This window comes from Lycium ferocissimum, chromosome 11 (genome assembly GCF_029784015.1).
Source record: "Lycium ferocissimum isolate CSIRO_LF1 chromosome 11, AGI_CSIRO_Lferr_CH_V1, whole genome shotgun sequence".
Lineage (NCBI taxonomy): Eukaryota > Viridiplantae > Streptophyta > Magnoliopsida > Solanales > Solanaceae > Lycium > Lycium ferocissimum.
Window position 1 is genome coordinate 55,823,354 of NC_081352.1, and position 22,510 is coordinate 55,845,863.

A 22,510-nucleotide genomic window follows, 5' to 3' on the forward strand; every position below is an offset into this window, starting at 1 on the left:
TACTTTTTTACCTTGGTTCCGCCACGACCAACTCATTCAGAACGCCCTTATGGCTTCTGTGGACCCCACCATTGCCTCCACCGTTGCTGCAGCCGACTCGTCAAAAACGGTTTGGGATGCTTTGCATACCACTTATGCTAACAGGTCCCAAACCCGAGTCTTCAACCTGCGTGATCAACTTGCCCGCGTCACTAAGGATACTCACTCCATCACCGAATATCTTTACACCATTGGGTCTCTTTCAGATAAGTTACCCACTGTCGGTGCCCCTGTGTCCAACCCTGAACTCATCGTCAAAATACTCAATGGTCTAGGACCTGAGTTGCGTGAGATCTCTGCTGCCATCCGTGCACGTGACACGACTATCACCTATGAAGAATTGTTTGAAAAACTACTTGACCATGAACTTTTTCTCCGTCACGAAGATGCTAAGAAGCTGTCCAGCCCCATAACCGCTGCCCGATTGCCACTCCCACCAAACCTAACACCAATAATCGCAACAACCGTAGGCAGAACAACAACTCTCAGTAATGGCACCAGAATCCACGCCCCATCACTCAACAACAGTGGCAGTCAAACATGAACTCAAATACTGTCACTCGATGCCAACTCTGTAACAGGATTGGCCACACAGCAAATGTTTGCCGCTCAAAGTCACATAATCACCTTGAAGCCCGAGCCCACTATGCCTCTGGATTCACTGCAACTACCAACCCTTGGATAGTCGATTCAGGAGCCACCCATCACATCACAACGGAGCCACACAACCTATGACTGTACCACGGTAACGAGGATGTCTCCATGGGTGATGGTAACAAAATTCCTATCTCTCACACTGGTTCTACTGAGTTAAATGCATCAAATAATGTTTTTAAGCTAACCCACACTCTGTGTGCCCCATCCATTAAACGCAAACTTCTCTCTATTTCTAAATTTTGTTAAGACAACCTAAAGTCTATTGAATTCTTTCCTTTTGATTTTGTTGTGAAGGATCTGCAAACGCAGAAACCATTGGTGCACGGCCGGGAGAACAATGGACTATATAAGTGGCCTGTCTCACATCCCCAAGCTCAGGTGTCCACCACATCCACTCCTATCACTGCTTGGCATCAACGATTGCGTCATCCCCACTCTAGAGTTCTTAGGTTTATTTTAAATAAATTCTCGCTACCCTTCCATGAGCGAGACAAATTTTCTTATTGTAATTCTTGCTTATCTAATAAAGCCCATCTACACCCTTTCAGTCAATTAACTCTGCATAGCTCTAAAGTATAATGACATAAGGTGAACATAAATTTATATGCGTATATATGAAAATTTTATATCTTTTATCTCGATTACATGTATAAAATATTTTTTAAATTCACTGACTAATTCTCTTCGCGCGGTCAAACTTACTAGTGAACATATATAGAGTAAAACATGAAAAGGTATATCCCTACAAACACAAGATATTGATTGACATTCCAATGTTGGAGAAGAAGGGAAAATTATGAAAATTTATATAAATTGTGTTTGTATATAAATGTAAGTGTTTGGTTTCGGAAACTATATAAAGAATATCAAATTAAATTAAACATTGTTGATCCTGTTATCTACACTAAACTAAATCAAGTTATTGTACGTGTACACATAAAAAGAAAAGGGAAACAACGTGCATCCTAATATCTACCACAAGTACATCCAATTAATATCACTCACTAAATTAAAAGTCCAACCTGGGAATCTAATAATAATGGCTTCACCTGTAACGTAGGTAGGATTCTAATAGTAGTAAAGTTGGAAATGTTAATTGCATTTTTCTGAAAGTAGGTCAGAGGAATTTTACCCGAAACTTGCAAAAGTAAAAGGTGGATGGTAATTAAAATAGCAGAAAAAACGCAGCTTTAGGCCTTCAGCAAGTACAAATAATGCTTAAAAATTAAAAAATAAAAACTACAATTACTATTAGCAATGCTGGAAAAGTTTTATTATGTGTGAGATATGCAATGTAATGCTTGTGTAAGGGGTTCATTAAATGACAAGTGGACTATGGACCTCTTCTCTACTTTAAGGCTAAGAATAGAATCAAGAAGAGAGAGAAATATATTAATTCGTATAAAAGTGACATGGTCCTGGCAGAATTGTGTTAAATAAAAATATATTCCCTCCGTTTCATAATAAGTATCATCTTAGCTAAAAAAATTATCCCATAATAAGTGTCACATTAGGAAATCACGACATAAATTGATTAGTTTTTTTCAACTCTATCCTTAGACAAAAAGTGACAACTTTATGTATTCTAGACAAAAAGTCACAAGAATTTGTGATTTGCCGATTCCTAACGTCAAAAGCATTACTTTTAAATGCGACTTTCTAATCAAGAGGGAAAAGTAATTTATTTTTATTATACAAGAATAGTTTAAGAACTTCACATTGCATTATTGATTTTTTATATGCGATTTTTGACTAAAGTGACACTTTTATTGGATGGAGAGAGTATTAAATTGAGGGGTCCACATACTCTTTAATGCTCGTCCATTCCAAAGAGAAAAGTAAATGACTTTTCTTCTTCACTCAATGTTCCATCTTCTTCCTTCTTAACTAAACAATGGCAAATTCGGTTCCAACCAATTTTTTCAAAATTAAAACTACATGTCCAGCCATGGTAAATTAAACATGCAATTTTTTTGAAGATCGGTGTTCAATTTTGGTTGTCATCCTAGTTGATACTAAAATAAAAGGTTGACATCTGATGCTAAAAAAAAATAAAAAAAAAAATTAGAAATTAGTTCCAGATCTTGATTTTTTATGTCTAAATCTAGCTCAATTATTTGAAGAGAAAAAAAAAAGAGAAGAAATAAGTTCATAGATTTATACATTTAGAAGAGAGTTTCCTGTAACTTTACTTGACTTTTGGGTATCTCTTTGAGAGTGCACTGATCAACAATGGTGTATTTTTCTTTGGGTGAAATTTATTTTACTTGATTTAGATGTGATCCGCAAAGATCCCAAATCAAAGGAGGGGAAATGGTATCTTATTCCCTCCATTTCTATTGTGCGTACTATGCAGTGTTTTCTTTTTGTTTTTACTTTTTTTCATTTGGTTTCATTTGCAAGAGTAGAGAAGCGGCCCACAAATAGCACCAATAATCTTTCATGACCAAAAGAAAAAGAAAAAAAATAGCACCAAGGAGTACGGATGAAAGGGGTAATAGAAATGAGACCTACACACTACTATTTCAATAAAAAATCACCCTCACATGTCAAGTTATACTTGTGCCTCACCAACCATACAACTTTTCACAATGCTGAATGCTTTTTTTTTTTTTACCTCTTTACTGTATTAACGTCCCTTTTAATAATAGAATGTTTTTGCAAGTGGGAGTGTAGGATATTAATCCAAATGATACCTAGGACTTTGCGGCTAATTGCATGAGTTTTTTTTTTTTCTTGCTTTCATTATGATGCAGATTTTTTAAGTCCTTTTGAAGAAATTATCTTGATTTTGATGCATTAGCTCTTGCAATTTACTTGTTATTGAACTTCAAGAAACTTTACTGATCACATGGCCCTGAAAATGTCGATATTAGTACTCGGGTTATATTGTGAGCCAGTAAATTTACGGATATTAGCATGATCCACTTGTCTTTCCAAAAATCAAAATGGTGAGTACATTTATTTAAATGGATAACCCATGCTTATCCATTCAACTTGTCAGCCACAAACTATATTCTCAGAGTTCTCCAAATAATGCAGAATAACCAACCATTTTGACAATACTTATCATAAGGGGAAAATTACATTTAATTTTGAGACTAATCAAACATTAGGGAGAAAGTCCCATTTCAATATTTTCACATTGGACCCAGCACATAATTTTTTCATTTTGGGCTAGACCAAGGACAGTCCTTATTAATTATAGGGGAAAAAGATCACGCATGCCCCTCAAATCAAAATAAATACCCGTTCATACCTCTATTACTTTCGTACTCAGAAAAAACAAAAAATATTTACCCGAGATGTCCTCAGTTATGGTACCAACATAGTATATAAACATATTGATCGAGATGGTATCATGAAAGATGCTTCAGTCCTTCTCTTAGTCCTCCACGATACGATCATGGTATATATATATATATACACTGAGATGGTATCATGGAAGATACTTCAGTCCTTTGTTTAGTCCTCCATGATACCATTATGTATAAAAATATACCGAGACGGTATTATGAATGATCATGTTCATTTATTAAAAATGACACACTTTTCTCGTTAAAAAAAAAAACCTCTATGATACCATCGTCTTATATACATATACCGTGATGGTGTCATGAAGGACTACTTCATTCATGCAATGAGACACTCTCGGACTATGGTACCATCAGATATAAATATACTTGAGATGATATCACGGAGATCGTTTTTTCTTCTCTTAGTCCTCCATGATACCATCGTGATATATAAATATACTGCGATGGTATCACGGAGAAAGAGGTTTGGCCGAGGGGTATGTCGGGTAAAAATTTCCAGTCGGTGGGGTAGAAGCGAAAATAATTTGGGATAGGGCAATGGGCGGGTAAATATTTTACATTTTAGGGGTATTCAGTGATGTTTTCCCTTAATTATATACAAAAAAAAAGTGAATAATTAACCTAAATAGTCATACACCCAATCGTTTAAATAAAAATAGTCGGCGGGTATATAGTATATGTATTATTCATGTATAACACACATATATATAATCAGTGTGTGATCTATATATAGTAGTTAGGAAAAGTAAACAATGAATTTGGCCGACTATTTATGTAATACTCCAAAAAAAGGTTTGCACTCATTAGTACTTTCTACACTCGATATTTATACCAACTCAGACTAGTTTAACATAATTAAGTGATGCATCAAGACAATACATTAATAATTAATCATGAATAAGTATTACGGAATAAATATAATATATTTAATGGTATGATGTAAAGACGTAAGTGTAAGTAATCGTGATGACTTGATTAAATGACTAAAGAAGGTTAGCTTAGTAGTAAACTTGTCAAGTTGAGAAAATGACAAAAATGGTCCCTCATATTTTAGGGTATGTTCAAAATAGTTCCTTAAGTATGTTTTGAACAATTTTGGTCTTTTAAATTTTTCAAAATATAATTTTTTTAGTCTTCGTCAAATATTTACCGAACTGTCTGTTAGAGGTACATTTTTGTGATTTCTGCTATTTTTGATTTATTTCTAAAATATGGTGCAGTTTTTTGAGGTATAATTCCTCCTATTTTCATTATATCTTTTTAGTGTCTAGTACAGTTTTTTGTGTTGCAAATTTCAAAATTTGATGGGACTTTTTTTGATGTTTATATCTCGTATGTTTGAGAGTCAGAAATATCAGTACATACTTAAGGGACTATGTTAAACCTACTCTCAAACATAAGAGACTGTTTTTTGTTATGTCCTCTTGTCAAGTCAATGGTCAATCTTATAATTCCGATTTAAAATCATTAGTCCTAGATATTTCTGACTTTTGCAAGGAAAATTAACCACACAGCACTCGTATAACAGGAAGTCTAGACTATTGACTGTTTTAAGTTTATTGTTACATCCAAAGGATCTCATTTTAGACGATTATGGATCCCTTCATGACAGGTGCATAAAATGGACCACCTTAGTGATCAACAAATTAATTCTTATTCGAGGAGCAAACTTAAAAATGATATATTATTGAATGAAACTTAGCAAACTAATTTACTTTAAGCGGCTATCATTGTCGTCAAGGTTTCTAACATGATTATGGTCTTTGTCTCGAGAGACTTCATTCACCTACTAACCTTATCTCCAAAAAGTTTCTGTGGATAAGATGGATGAGCCCTTAAATATTGAGAGAACAAAAAGTAGAAATGAAATTTTCTTTGATGTAATTAAAACTCAACGCATAATAGTGATAATGCCAAGCATTCATCTTCGGTTGATAACTTTAATATCGTAAGATTTATGTCTCCCATGATTTAGTTGGATTTAATGAATAAAGGGCTAATTGAAGAATATTAATTGAAACTTACTAGATAATTTTTAAGGCAATTAAGTAACTCCCCATTTTGATAGAAAGTGACCAATTGAGTGGCTATTTTATGATCGGTGGTGCCTATGCATGATAAAGTGGTTGAGAAACGTAAACGTGTCAACACAACTAATGAGTCAGCACGACACGCATGACACGTGTCGATGTACATGATGAGTATGTATGCCATGTGTTACACATGCATGAAGGAGGTCTAAGTATGCGAAACGTGTCACCTTGTGTCGTGCTTGCAGTATGCTTGCGTAATCATCTTCCATCTATAAATAACTGATGATTTCATTGTTACACATCAAGAATACACATCTAATTTATGTGTAATTGGAGTATAAAATAACTTTAAAAAACTGGTCCGCTCTCAACTGCAATTCACGGTTGCTCCCATCAAATTACTTGGGAAAGGCGCGGTGCGAAGGAGAAGAGAGAAATGGCCTCTGAAAGTTTAATTACTCCCGCTGAAGATAATTCAAGAAAACTTTATGAATTCATGTATGTTTTCTTGATTGAATTAATGTTATGTTTTTTTGATTGAATTAAGGTTATATCATGTTTTGTGAAAATCATTGAGTTTCACAATTCTAATCTCATGTCTAGTTTTTAATTAGATTGTTTATATTTCACAATCCATAACCGTGAAAATCCTAACATATATTTAGACACAAAAATTCATACTCACTAAACTTAGGAATATTCTGCAAAATAAACTTAGGAATGTATTTAAATAAATTTGGAACTTTTTGATCGTGAAAAAAGGGACCAATAAAGTTTAGTATTTTGTTTTTGTTTTTACGTGAATTTGATATTTTTGTTTATGGAGAGTCAAATTAATTTGCCCACTCTAAAAGAAAATTCATAACAAAAGGCTTTTATTCAATTCGCATGTCGTCACTAAAACTACTATATTTGAAAATTTATAAAGTCAATATTTTGTTTTTATATGTGAAAATGTTGTCAATCTCAAATGGTGACGTTAGACATCCAAAATCTGAGTACCAAAAGGCATACTAGTAAAATTTAAATATATAAAATATATTTGAATACCAAATAATAGTACTCCCTCTGTCCCAATTTCCGTGGCACCACTAGATTTTTGAGATTAAAATTTCTAAACTTTAGTAAAAGCTTTAAACTTTTTTGAAATTAAATTTATCTATTTGAAAACTAAGTAAAAAGTACTATAAATCAAAATAGTTAACAATATAAAATATTTAGAAGTCATATTAAAGAAATTTGATTGACTCTTAAAATTCTAATTGTGCCACATAAATTTGGGATGGAAGGAGTAACAAATAGGGCAAAATAGCAGGAGTAAGTATTTATTTAGAAAAAGAAAAAAGAAGAGCAAATTTTTTTTTTTTGCACGAAATGCCCTTCAAAAGGACTGGTCTTTAATTTTTGTCCCTCAAATTGGTAGTATTTAATTTTTGCTCTTCGCTAAAAGCCCTTTGGTTCCAGGTTCGAACCCACGCTCAGTCAAAAATTTAAAAAAAAAAAATCGCAAGGCATAAGTTGGACCCCAACTTATAAGTTGGGTTTCAAACTCTGCCTTAAGCCAAAGTTTCACTCTGCCTTAAGCCAAAGTTTCAAACTATGCCTTAAGGCAAAAAAGAAAAAATTTACTTTGCTAGAATTTTGCAAACCTCTGCTTTAAGGCCTAATATTGGGAAAAAGTTAGGCCTTAAGGCCTAATTTTGGGTAAAAGTATGTCTTAAGGTAAACCTCTGCCTTAAGACATAAGTTGGACCTTATGACTTGCGATTTTTTTTTAATTTTTTACGAACAGCTCAACCTGCAACGGCGTATAAGTCAAGGACAAAAATTAAAGACCACCCCCACCGAAGGTCATTCCTGCAAATTGCCCCAATTGCATCCACAAAAATACAAAATGATGACAACCTTTGTAATATGGTGGCCACACGTTTGAGCGGCTACATTCCAAAAACATGAGAACCAAGAATTGTAAGCGCAATCACGCATGTTGTGTTCATTAACACTACTTTTGCTTACGTCACCAGCATAACGTTGGTGTTGGGACCGTGTCCTGTAGCTGTATATATGGGGACCCACAACAGGCTCGGAAATCTGGTTAGGGTCGTATCCGAGGCTACAGATCTTCCGAGGCTTAATATCCACGTGTTTGAATATTATTGGTAAGGAATAAGCTCATGGAGGAGTTTCAGATATATGATTATTTTAAAGTGTAGCATATTACCGTTCTCGGCCAAAACGAACATATGCGGCTGCTTTGACGCACGCGAATTTTGTGCTATGATTAGTAAGTAAATGACCATATTATCCTCGTACTGTTTTAAAGAACCCCGCCAATTATAGGAAAATCAGAAACTCTAGCTACAATATGGCTGTTATCATTTCTTTGGATTGCAAAAAAAAAGGAAAAAAAACTCTCTCCATAAATGTTCATTTAACCTTTAGCACAGCCCTTAAGAAAATGTTAATTCCTAAAAAAAATAGGTATGTTGACTAAATAATAATTAATTTAAATTTGCATATTACTAGTAACTTGACAAATTAGGATTTGATCAATTAGCACTTAATAAGAGCAAATTTGAAAAAAATAAAGTTAATTACTTCTTGATTATGTATGTAGACACTTATTTTGTACCATAATAAAAAGGCTAAGAGGACACTTATTATGAACCGGAGTAAGTAATTGAGAAATTGTTTAGTTCAAATAACAAACAATAGTATTTGGAACTTCTTCTTTTTTTCCAAAGTGGGAGACCAGATTTGTGTAAAGGGAAGGAGGTTATTGAGAATCAATCAAATCTTGTATAACTTGAATGCAAAGTAATTGTTTTATTTACTGCTTTGTCCCAGCATAAATGTTGTTTGAGTTAGCACATTCATTATTCATTAGACGGAAGATATTTTAAAAAATGTCGACGTCCTCGTGATTTTTTAAAGCGATGCTTATTTTGGATCAAATTTATTTGGCTAAATGATATTGAGAAAGGATCGGAGGTTATACCCCAATTGACTCCCACTCTTTTTTGGTGTTTTGTCATCTTCAATTAAGATGTTCATCAAGAGTTGTGATGCAATGAATAAGCCTTTCGATCTTTTATAAGAGTGTTGAGTTCGTGCCTTGGGAATAGAAATATCCTAATAGAAGTGTTTTCCTTTTAAATTGGATCCTCGTGTGATTTCAAAATTAGTCAAATCAATAGAATACTGAACAATTAGTTTTTTTTTTAAAAAAACCGTTATCTTCATATTTCATATATATTTTTCAACTTATGATATTGACTTGGGCTATGACATGTTCGATGGGGATGATGAAGATGATATGCTAGATATATGCTTTGATAAGGTGGCTAAGGATGGGGATCTCTCACCTAGGCAACAAAGAAGTGAAAGCAACAAAAGCAAAAAGAAGACACATGGAAGGCAGCATAGTTGGATGGTAAGGTGAACGAGGAATTGGTTCCAAGGCACCAACCGATGCGACTGGCAAAGCAGAATCATATGATAGTGTCAACAACTTTAACAAGATCCAATAAATCTCGTAAAGAAGTGATGAACTATCAAGTGTTGTTGGACGATATTTGAAGAAGAAGACAAAAAGAAAATACTTCAAGCTACTTTAGATGTAAAAGTATCTTTTTGGTTATACATATACAAAATAAAGTTTGAGGTTGGTAACTCAACTTTATTCTTAGTTTTTTTATTTTTTGCATTTCTTAAGCATCCTCATTCGCAATATCATCATATAGTACATTATAAACTTTGTGATGATCAGAGAATACCTAGTTTTCTCCAGCTCTTATTTTTTTCATGCTTGTTAATTAGTAGAGGTTCATTACCTCATTAAGATTAGTAATGTAAGGCCTAGCCCCCTTGCTTGTACTCTTCTCTTTGAGGTTTGCTTTTATTGATTAATAAAAATTAGCCCTAACAAAAAAAAAAAAAAATATATATATATATATATATATATATATATATATATTTCAGAATGACACACTCTTCATAACTACAAACCTTAAAAGAATAATTCATCAAAACGACAGAAATTTCACCTTCTGAATGGAAAAGCAGAAAATTCATCAAGTAGTTGTTTACTTGCATTTAATGGCAGCAAATGAAGGCTGTTTGGCATTGGATCATTTGAAGACGAAACCGAATTTCTTTCTCATTTTATATATGATACTCGTTTACTTCATTATTGTATCTCCTTTTATACCCCATGGCATTAATATTCTGCATGTTAAACATTTTCTCTTTCTTGTAATCTTATACTAGTAGTAAAGTTTTCTTTTTTTCTTACCAAGTTTTGTTCTTTTTTCATTTTTGGGTTCAATTGACTACTATAAATCAATAACACCTTTAACTTTTATGTTTACTTTTCCAAACGAAGGTTTTCATAATATAGAATGGTGATTTGGCCAACTCAAAGCTCGCACATTAATTACACTTTCCTGGGGTGGTTACAATATTGAGTAGTTTAGATTTAAGTGGATTTGATCTGATACTCTTTTAAAGTAAGAATATACAATTAATTACTACGAATCGACAACATGTAGTTGTACTAGGCTGTCAATGTTTATGTGTATGAATGTTTAATGTCCTGACTACAAAAGAAATGAATTCTTGTTGCAACACTTTAAGATGCAGAGTAAATGGATGATTTTTTTTTTTTTGGGGGGCGGGGGGGGGGGGGTTCAAAAGGTGAACGATCTAGCAATGTTTTGGACTGCATTCACAAATTAATACTCTTTTCTAAAAATTCTTTTTGTGGGTGGAATTTCTCATAGGCATAATACATAAACATACCCTCAAACTTGGCCTCAGCTGACAAGTATGCCCTCCAAAGTAGGCACCTCAACTTGTATAAAGTTGAACACGTAAACAGAAATACTGACTGTTGAAACCTAATTTTTGACCTCCCGTAATTTATTTCAATCACTCAGAGGCCCTGAATAATAAATAAAATGAGCTGGGCATCTTGAAAGATTTAAATGATTTCTATAAATTGTCCAAGTCAATATTTCACTCCCTTAGATTGATAAAAAGGGATTTTCATGGCATCATAAATTTATTTAGAAATTAATGGCTACTTTTATGATGTTTTATGAGATGCTTGTTAAATTTAAAAAGAGAGAGAGAGAGAGAGAGAGAGAGAAAAGGGTCTTTTTGTTTAGAAGATAATCATTTATTTAATTGTTTAAAATTGTCAAGAAATCAAAATTTTGCAAATACTTTATTCCTTTTAATCCATGAAGTTGAGTAATTTGAGTAATTAACTATTTAATCCTTTAAATCTCTAATTTTTATATAATTGCATGATTTGCCAAAAAATATGCATAATTGCCCATAAATGTTTTAATTGGGCTAATTAATTAATTAGATGATAATTATTGCAAATTGATCTTATATTTCTACTATTAAGAAGCATGGGTTGGGGCTCCCTTTTCGTCGTCCGTTGTGGGGCCCCTCCATGAAAAAAATATATATATTTTGGCTCCATATTAAACAACCCATAATTAAAAAAAAAAAATTAAAACAAAATTGTACCCAAAAAAAATTGTGGGCCCCATATATATTAAACAAAAACTAATATTAAAAAAAATTGTGGACCCCATACTAAACACCAACCAGTATTAAAAAAAAAAATTGGAACACACCACATCCAAACTCACGGAAAAAAAAAGTGAACCCCATATTAACAAAATTAAGCAATATTAAAAAAAAAGTGAATCTCATAATAAAAAAACAAACAATATTAAAAAAAATGTGGGCCCCATATTAAACACCATGCGTATTCATAGCAAACACTGATATAATAAAGTTTTAAATATGGAGCACAAACTACAATGTTATATTAATCGTGTTTTGAACATAGTTTCCCATATTGACAAAATCAAGCAATATATAAACAAAAAAAAAAAAAGTGAATCCCATATTAAAAAAATAAACAGTGTCAAAAAAAAAAAGTGCAAACTTTGTATTCTTAGCAAACACTAATATAATAAAGTTTTAGATACGGAGCACAAATTACAATGTTATATCAATCATGTTTTGAATATATATATATATATATATATATATATATATATATATATATATATATATGTTATATGCATAAAAATAGTGCAAATTAATAATGTCCAAAAGTAGCTCCATACTAAACAACACTAGGGAATATAAAATTAAAAAAAAAAAAAAAAAAAAACTATATAAAGCATGGGTTTAGACCCATGCTTCATCGTCTGTTGTCCCTTAAAAGAAAAAGGGGGTGGGCCCCATACTAAATAACTCCGAGCAATAAAAAAAAAGGAAGAAAAAAAGTGAAACTCACCACATCCAAACTCACGGAACAAAAAAGTGGACCCTATATTAACATAACCAAGCAATATTAGAACAAAAAAAGTGAATCCCATATTAATAAAACAAACAATGTTAATAAACAAATGCTTAGAAAATCAAACAATTAAATCAATAATGATAAACTCATTGTCACATGCGTATCAACCCATTAGTAGGAGCAAATGAAATTATTGTACAAAGAACATACTTAAAATACTCATATATTAAAATAAGATAGAATTTAATTACTTTTTCATTTTTTTCCTTACTCTAACAAATGTGAAAAAATTGTGGGCCCCATATTAAACACTATGCGTATTCGTAGCAAACACTAATATAATAAAATTTTAAATATGAAGCGAAACTACAATGTTATATTAATCGTGTTTTGAACATAGTATCCCATATTGACAAAATCAAGCAATATATTAAAAAAAAAAAAAGTTAATCCCATATTTAAAAAAAATCAATGTAAAAAAAAAAAGTGCGACTTTGTATTCTTAGCAAACACTAATATAATAAAGTTTTAGATACGGAGCACAAATTATAATGTTATATCAATCGTGTTTTGAACATAGTGTGTGTGTATATATATATATATTATATGCATAAAAATAGTGCAAACTAATAATGTCCAAAAGGTTCGGCATACTAAACAACACCGAGCAATAAAAAAAAAAAAAAAAAAAAAAAGTGGAACTCACCACATCCAAACTCACGGAAAAAAAAAGTGGACCCCATATTAACGAATAGATCAAGCAATATTTAAAAAAAAAAAAGTGAATCCCATATTAATGAAACAAACAATGTTAAAAAACAAATGTTTAGAAAATCAAACAATTAAATCAATAATGATGCCACATGCGTATCAACCCATTAGTGGGAGTAAATAAAATTATTGTACAGCAACATACTTAAAATACTCATGGAAAAAAAATGGACCCATATTAAAAAAAAAAAAAGGCAACGTCAAAAAAAAAAAAAAAAAAAAAAACTGTGCACCCATATACTAAAAAACCAAACAATATTCATGTAATTCCCAAAGTATCCCATCAAGTCAATAATAGTGGATTCATTGCCACATGCATATTAACCCATTAGTGAGAGCAAATGAAATTATTGCACAACAAAAAATATGGACCTTATATTATTAATTTTCTTCAAAATATTTAATTGCTGTATTTGTTATTCCGCCATGTCATTTATTTATTATGTTTACTAAAATAAATATACTTAAAATATATATATTTAAAAAATAAGATACAATTTAATTACTTTTTTATTTTTATTCTTACTCTAATAAATGTGAAAAGAGATTAATATCAAATGAAGATCAAATAATGAATAAGATAAATTAGTCAAATTATAATTCTAATTCACGTTTCCTTAAAAAATCATGCAAAAGACAACATGACAAGTAAAATGAGCTAAACCGAAAATATTTACTAAAATGTAAAATTAATTTAATAATGTGAATTAAAATTATCCAAATAAAAATTTGATAAAAAATAATAAGTATTTTACACTTTTAAATTAATCGAATTAAAATTAAAAATATCAACTGATGCTCAAATATTGCTATTATTTTATCTCAAAGAGAGGAAAATAATTTTCTTTTAAACAAGTCTTCTCTTTTAAAAAGTATTAATAAATTTTCGTAGCAAACACGAATAAAATAAAGTTTTAGATACAGAGCACAAACTACGCTGTTATATTAATTGTATTTTGGACATAGTATATATATATATATATATATATATATATATATATATATATATATATATATATATATATTATTGACTAAATATTTTGTCATAGCCACAATTAAATTAATCAGTTCATGATTTAAAGAAATTGAGGCCATTTTTGTAAAATTAGCCTCTTAATGGTTTTATTTGAAATAACCAGTTCCTTGGTTCAAATTTGTTAAGGTCATTTATGCAATTTAATTTCAAAATTTGCTAATTAGGCCAAACAAGGCCATAATTGAAATGATCAGTCAGATTAGAATTAATTAAGGCCATGTTCGTAATTTTAGGCCCATTAACACAATTTGGTCAATTTTTAAACTATCTTAATGAAATGATTATGTCCTATTTTTTCCTATAATTAAAATTTCATCAATTTTGATCTTTATTTAATTATTTATCTTTTATGTGTACTAGGTATACATACATATACACCAAGTATACATTTATACGTAGGGTATATATAGATGTATAGGGCCTCTTTTAATACTTTAAATTAGGAATGACTCCAGCCCAAAGCCAGGCTGAGACCCGGCCCAATTCCTTATAACAGATAAGAGGGGGTATACCCCTCTTTTAATTCATTTTCCCTTTTTGTAAAATAAAACCTCCCCCACCCTGCTTCTCTCTCTTCCCCTTTGGTGTAACCCTAACCACCGCCTTGGCTATTCATCTTCTCTCTCTGCCAAAAATGGCAAAGTTGCAGAGTATAGCTGATGAATACAGCTATTGCATGTTCATTATGGTGAAAACATTTAATGTTCCACTCGATTTCATGATCTTTTTATCCAAACACGGTAATAGATCTTTGTTTTTACTCATTTTTCAGATTTTTCAGTCAAACTCATGATTTTCTTTTGCTTTTAGGTTATATTGTTTATTGTTCTTCGCAATTTCCTATTGGTCCTTGGCTGTTGGTTCAGATCGACCCAAGAAGGGTTAGATCTGACCACATGTGTTGTCATACCTTTAGATTTGGGTCGTTAATTTCATTTTGCTGAGTGTTTGGTTCTAGAAATGGATTTGTCCCACATCGTTCATGTTAGTCTTGGATGAATTTTTGGGTTTCTATTCACTCTCACAAAAAAATGGGAGGTCGGACAACAAGGAGAAAAATAATGAGATAGAAAAATAGAGGAAAAAGGTTTGAAAGTGGAAGAAGTTGAAAATTTCGATTTTCAAAAGCTTCCTAGTAAAATTTTAATACCTTGACTGAAATAGTTGGGGGGTTTTCTCAGTTCTAAAATATTTTCTTGCTTTGTTTTTATTTTCACGTGGCGGAGTGTTGAGGTTGGAAGCACAAGGCTCCCAAGTCCATTCTTTTCTTGGCTGCGTACATAAAAGGTAACTCTTGATTCATTTTATTTCATTATTTAGAATTTTACCTAGCCTAAGTGTATTTACATTAGTTAGACTGCTTGGTGTTTAAATGTTTGCTAATGATGGCTCCTATTGTTAAAGGTTGTCTTATTTATTTGTGTGTTTAACTTATGATTTACTTAAGGCAAAAATAGTAGAACCAGTATGAATGTTATGTCGAAACTCATTAAAAAACAGGCTGATTGGACTTCATGGTGGCTTGTTTGTTTATTTGACTCTAATGTTCTATGTCTACTATGAAATGGGGTGGATGAGGTACCTTGAACATTCATTTTTTCTTTTCCTTCCTTCTTAAGTGACCTTAAAAATTCACGACATACCCGAACAATCATTTATAGGATTTAATGATTCCTAACAATGGATTCATCTCTTTCGCTATCTGCATTTCTTATGGTTATTTGCTTTGGTAATAAGGTAATAAAAAGAATAATGGTTTGGGTCTCACATAGAATAGAGTAAAGACAAGACAAGTTAACAGTTTATTTGTTTTATCAACTAATATGCAGATTAAAATGGAATCAGGTTCAGTTTTGGTTTGTGAATTGGTAAACTACTAAAGAAAACACCTGTGATCATGTTCTCACTTCGTCTAGGCCCGAAGATGTGCTAAATTGCTTATGTTTTGTAGAAAAATCCTAGAACTAATGTGATTAAGGATCTCGAGTATGAAATTTGTTTTTCTTTGGTTTGATCCAGGCTTTAGTTTCTTGTCTGAAATTGTTGCTTAAACATATAATGTTCATAACTTGTCTTGTATAATCCATGTCACAAGTCCTACATTTGGAAAATGGTCTGTCCTTAAGTGTTAAGAAGTTTGGTAAAAAGAAAAAAATGAAAAAAGAAAGGATCAACTTTTAAGAACTGTAAGACCAAGTCATCATTTGAAGATTAATTAAGATTAATCTAATTAATCTAATCAGCTAGCAAGATGGTTATTAGTTTGTAACTTGGTTAGTGATCACTTTTGGAGTTGAAAGATATAAAAATGGAAGGGAACAATTGTCAAGGATGAAAAATCTGTTCTGCTATCTCTGATCTCTTGTTTGTTAGTCCTATCCCCATCATTTGTCTTATCTAACTAGTGAAGTAATTTGTCATGAAAGTAGACTGGTATGCCATACACTCTTGCATCTGCATTGATATTCATTCATGAATAGACCCTAGTTTAATAGATGATCCTAAGTGTTCAAATTTAACAAGTTTAAAGTATTAAGAGAAGGGTGAAATGAAGTAGTTTGGTCATGTTTTGTCAAGTCTTGAACAGTTTAGAGATTGAGGCTTTTGTTTTGAAACATGAGGTCTGTTTTCTTTTCTTTGTGCATGAGTGAAGAATATGGTGATAATAACTCATGGTCCCTAATTGTTTAGGCTTAAAAGATGGAGATAAGTAGGAAAGATCTTATAAGTCCAGTTTGAGTAAAGAAGAGGATAAAAAGAAAGAAAAGAGGATGGGGAACTATAGCTAAAACCTTAAGAAAATGTTTGGCTTTAATATATGAACTATCAAGTCTCCTTTTTGGTATATGCTCAAGGGTAAGAAAAGAGGACCATAAGTGTGGATGTGTGGGTTAAAACCACTTGACAAATGGGGGAGTCTTTTAAAGACATCTCCGGAGAAGATTGAGAAAGGGTCAGGTATCACTTGACTTATAGTATCTTTCTTCCCAAAATAAGAGATTTTCATGGCATGTCCCACAAGACTATAGGGTGTAACCTCCTACATTTGCACACTTGGTGTTTTTCTTTGCCATTTTGCTGAGTTAAATGGATCCTAAAAATGAACTTCTTGTGCATTAATAACTATTCACTTAGATTAATAAACCTGGCCTTGATGTTTGACTTTGGACTTAAATGAATTTTGCTGGTCTGCTCAGATATGCCCTAGGGGTGGGTTGACTAGGCTAGATAATGTATAGTAATCAGAAGATTACAGTCTTTGCTTAAAATTGGAAAGAGGAAAAGGCTTCAAGTAGGGATACTCTCTATTTGGAAATAAGGCAAGAAAAGTTTTAGGTGGATAATATAATAAGGTATAACAGACTCCTTAATATTTGGTTAGGCTGGGTTCATAATTTAGACATATATGTAAGTTCTGTGTGCATTGACTTGACTTCATCTGTGCCTGAAAGATGGTTTGTTTTCCCTTTTTCTAAGAGGTATTCAGACCTTAAAAAGAAGGAAATCAGTGGCTTACATCAATTTAAGGTGGTAGTATAGTATCGTAGGGATACATTTGACTCTTTCTTTGTGATACCCTAGATAATCTGTCATGTTCCCAACTTTGAGACATGCCCTTGAGTTTATTAGTCTAAAATCAAATTAGAAGATAATGAATGAAATTAGTCATGTTGAATAAGTGTGTTTCCTCTTTGTGCAGTATTAAAAATCAGCTAAGGATATGTTATACTTGTCCAGTTTGAAAAGATGAGAAAACTAGGAGTATGCCATTACTTGTGAATATGTATAAATCATGTGCATCTTCTTTTAAAATCAATATGTTTCTTTCTGTAATAGAATAGGATCAGGAGAAAAGATCTAAAAAGGATTTCAAACTCTGAACTCTAAATGTTGAATCTTCTGTGCATCCATGGGACTTTTTGCCCTTCTAGGGACTTTTTGCCCTTCTATTTGCTTAAGGTGTGTGTGAAAATGTAGTTGTTGTACCTAAGGTTGTATATTCTACATAGGACCATTAGGACTTGAAAGTCTCTTGGCATTTTTTTTTCTACAGTTGATCCTGGCTTGGATTCCATTTTTGCTTGTGTCTTTATCTTTAACTGAATTCTGCTGAGAGTAATACAACACCACACTTGTGTTTGTCAAGGCTAATAAAGTCATGGCCCTTATGGTACTCCCTTGGCCTAGTTAGACCTACTTAGGCTCTTGTTCCTGTTGGTATCATAAATAATTAAGGGGATCAAGTTGCTTCCCTTGTGTGCTACATACTAGTAAATGGTTGTTTCAACAAAAGGAACTCTGATTTCACCTATTTGAATTTGTCCATATCATGTCTGTTAGAACTACAACTTTGTTACTCCTGTTTAGTTCCTGCATTCTGTGGGAGAATCACCTAGACTTTAAAATATGATCCCTAAAGAATGGCAAGAACACTTACTTGGGCTGTGCATAGGACACCTAGGCTTGTTTGAAGGTTTTGTATGAATAACTCTACATGATCTCTGTAAATGCCATATCTGTTGATCTTCTCTATTGTATTGTGCTATGTCTTGAAGCTGGTTTATCCTATGCTTATATGCCTTTACTTATTTCACCATATCTGCTTGATTCAACACTGTTTAGGACTGTGCCACTTCTATGTGACTGTTTGGTCCAGTTTAGTTTGGCCACATTATGTCCATATGGATTACTTTCTTTCTATGTCTAAATCATATTTAGTGCTTTGGCCTTGGCTCATTGATATACCTACTGAGACCATCCATCTCTTCTCTTCTTGTTGATTTATAATTGTTCTATGGCTGTGTGTATTTAGACCTATCCTATCTATTCCAAGCCATGTACGTGGATATGTGGATCTGTGTCTTCTATGGCTATGTTGGTTGAAAGAGGCAGTTTAGGTGGGAGGGGGGATCAGTTTGAACCTTCCCCTGGTGGAGCCATGCCGAAGGTTCATGAAACCTCTTGGAACTTGTACGGCATCAGGAATAAGGGGGGTGATGACTTTGCCTTCCCACCACCTAAGTTTGGGGCTTGAGTTTAAAGACATAGAAATACATATGCACATTATGTGAGCTTGTGAATAAATAGGATATTATGCTTGTATGTGTGTATACTTATGTATAGGATAGGATTTGTAAATGAATAGGACACTGTATATGTATGTGTGTATAGTTATACATATGATAAGAGCAGTAAAATATAAACTAACTGGGGCCTTGGTTTCTTTCCCTCTCTACTGCATGGCCATTTAGGCCAAGGTCCAGCCACCCTATTGGGTTAAACACCCAATAGAGAACTCTTTCAAGCTCGTTGAGTCTAAGAAGAAAAGAAAGGGAAGCTAATATATTGAAGGCCCAGTCATGGGTGAAAATAACACGAAGGCCCAACCATGGGTGAAAATGGTTACTAGGGGTTTGGACCCCTAGTTTACCTTCCTTATATATTCATGGCCTCTTTACTTGTTTAAAGTGTTTTCTGTATTGTATTCATACTTGTAAAAACTCACAAATATTATTGGAATCGTTTATGTTTCGAATTAGGCTTCTTAGGCAAAACGGTGCATATGCCGTTTAGATTGACTCTAGCTCCTTAGAGTAATTCTTTTGAAAAAATCTGAAAAAACACGTACTGATTTTCAAAACTTAAATAGGAAGCAACTATGTTTGTCTTGATAAACAACAAAACTAAAGAGGTTTTTGAAAGACAAAATAGTATAACGTATTGTGCAAAAACTAAGGGGATGAGTAAATTAGACGAAAAAACTCCTTTTCAACTATTGAAACACGTTTTTGCTTTTTGAGTTGGTAAATTATGGTAGTTTGGGCCAGTGCCCACCTAAGTTCCCTTTTTTAGAAAACCAGATGTTCAAAAGGTATTTTTGGGCTAGAACCCATGCAGTTTTGTCTTTAAAAAACCTGATATCATAAACCATTTCTTTTGATCAAAACCCAACTTGATTTTTTCTAAAAATAAATCTATGGTTAAAATTTCTGGGCCAAGGCTCACGTTTTAAAAAGCTGGCAAAAAAAAAAGATGTTTGTGAGCCAGAAAACAAAATGGACTTCAAGTCAAATTTTGCCTTAAATAAATCTGAGATTTTACTCCGTAAAGAAATAGTGAGCATATTTTAAAAAGGGATATATATAAGTCATTTGGCCATAAATTCAATTTATTTTTAAAAGATAACGTACAATATGTCTAAAAATATGAGGAGTCTCTTTTTTTGTAAAATTAAAACAGTCCCATCCTTATACATCCATAATTATAAAAGTTTAGGTAAGTATGTTCTAGAAATGTATTAAACGGATTAACCCGGTCCATGTGTGAGTCAAGCATGAATAAAACCTATTCGTCCAGACTATAAAATAAACAAACTTCCCATCTTTTTATAGAAAAAACTACTATCCTTATATATAAAAGGAACTAACTATAGCTGGATATTATAAATCCGAACCTAAATACCCTATATGTAAAGGGAATATATTCAATTCTTTTCAAAAATGATATGCAAAATGACAGGCTTTCTTTCGGGAAATAAACACTAAGTAAACAGTTCATGAAAATAATCACACATTGGAATTCGAAGGTCAACCGTGTAGTACGGATTCTTAATACTAGGGTACCTAACACCTTCCCTGGGGGATCACCAGAACTCTTACCTAGAACTTTGGATTAAGATTTCACGGTGTATGAATAAACCCTTCAAAAATGATTTTCCTAATTTCCTAAAATTTAAGTGGCGACTCTTTTAAAACAAAGTCCGAAAAAGCACCAACGATTTCAAAGTAGCTTTTCCGAGCGCTAAGCCCTCCCTCGAAAATGTGAACCGTTACACTGACGTGGCACATAAATTTTGAAGATGTCTAGATGATCATTTTGTAAGTTGACGTGTTCAACTGACAAAGTGGAGACAAATTGAGATGCCTACTTGTGCACACCCAAAATTGGAGGGCATACTTGCCAGCTGAGGCCAAGTTTAAGGGTCTGTTTATGTATTATGCTTTTCTCATATTGTATCTGATTTAAACGGGAACGGAAAATTCTTTTTTCTTGTCGGAGAGTTGTATTTTGGGATGAATGAGATCTTTTCACCCTTAATCAGATATGTAACACGCCGTACTTCTCAATATGTGTACGGCTAAATTGAAGTTGTCGAGCTTACTTGAATATGAAGGAGTAAGGTTATAGTTGTTACCTAAGATTACCAAAGGTACGCAATTGTTAAGTCTAGTTAAGGTATGAGATTCATAAACAAATAAGACGTTGGACAAAGGTAGACGACCTACTAGCTTCACCTATGTGTTTCACCTACTTGCTTAGACGTCCTATGTGCTTGAGCTACTTGCATACCCATCATACTTTCTCGAGCTACCTGATTATCCATCCTACTTACTTGAGCTACTTACTCCCCGTCCTATTTGTTAAAAAAAGACGACACATGTGTTTAGAGGAAATTAGTAACCAAGTTGTGTGAATAAGTGACAAGCAAGTGCATCACCTATTTAATAAAAGAAAGGTTCAGATTTTTCTAAATATAAAGGAAAAGGAAAATGGGTGGGGTCAGTTAAGGGGCCTTATAAGGCCAAAATTTGATTGCATCTCTTCATTTTCTCTCCCTCTCCCTCTCCCTCTGCTCACTCTCTACATCTTCCTCTTCTGCTCTTCTTCATGTTGAGCTTCAAGCTCTCATGGCAGCCATGGATGTTTTTCCTTCCCCTCCATCGCTCAAGGTAACTCTCTCTCAAGTAAGGCAGTCATCCCTCTTTCCCCTTTAGGGTTTTGAGTTATTTTTCATGTTTCTTGCAAACAGCCCATAAGATCATCTCCTCTCTTCTAGGGTTTCAAATAATTGAGAGATTTCTCCAGGATAAGTAAGTGGAAAAGCAGTAGGGTTAGCAACCATGGTGCTGCCTTTTATTCTTAAGTTTATGGTGAGTTTTAACTAATCCCTTTCTAATTTTCCTTTGAATTCACGAGCTCTAATCTCTCTCTCTCTCTCTCTCTCTCTCTCTCTCTCTCTCTCTCTCTCTCTCTCTCTCTCTCTCTCTCTCTCTCTCTCTCTCTCTCGTGGTTGCAATAGTCATTCTGTTCTGTAAGGTTGGGACAGAATGGGCCGATTCCCTTCCTAATCAAGTTATGTAATATCTTTCTAACTTTGTAAAGGAAGTTGTAAGGATGGTATTAGCGTGTTTATTGTGTAGGATTCACGGAACGGTGATCAGAAGCCGCTAGTCCAAGTTTTATTTGTTGTTCTAGTCATTTATGGGTTGTTTTGATGGTATATATATTGGGACGGGTCTGGTAGCTCGTGATGAGCTTGTGTGTT

General features: G+C 32.9%; 1 protein-coding gene across 1 annotated transcript; it reads left to right on the forward strand.

The window, feature by feature from the left end:
• The first annotated feature begins 49 nt into the window (after positions 1-49).
• On the forward strand, positions 50-583 carry LOC132038502 (uncharacterized). The gene has a single exon (XM_059429160.1). The coding sequence runs from the start codon at positions 50-52 to the stop codon at positions 581-583; it is 534 nt and encodes a 177-aa protein (XP_059285143.1).
• The last annotated feature ends 21,927 nt before the right edge of the window (positions 584-22,510 follow it).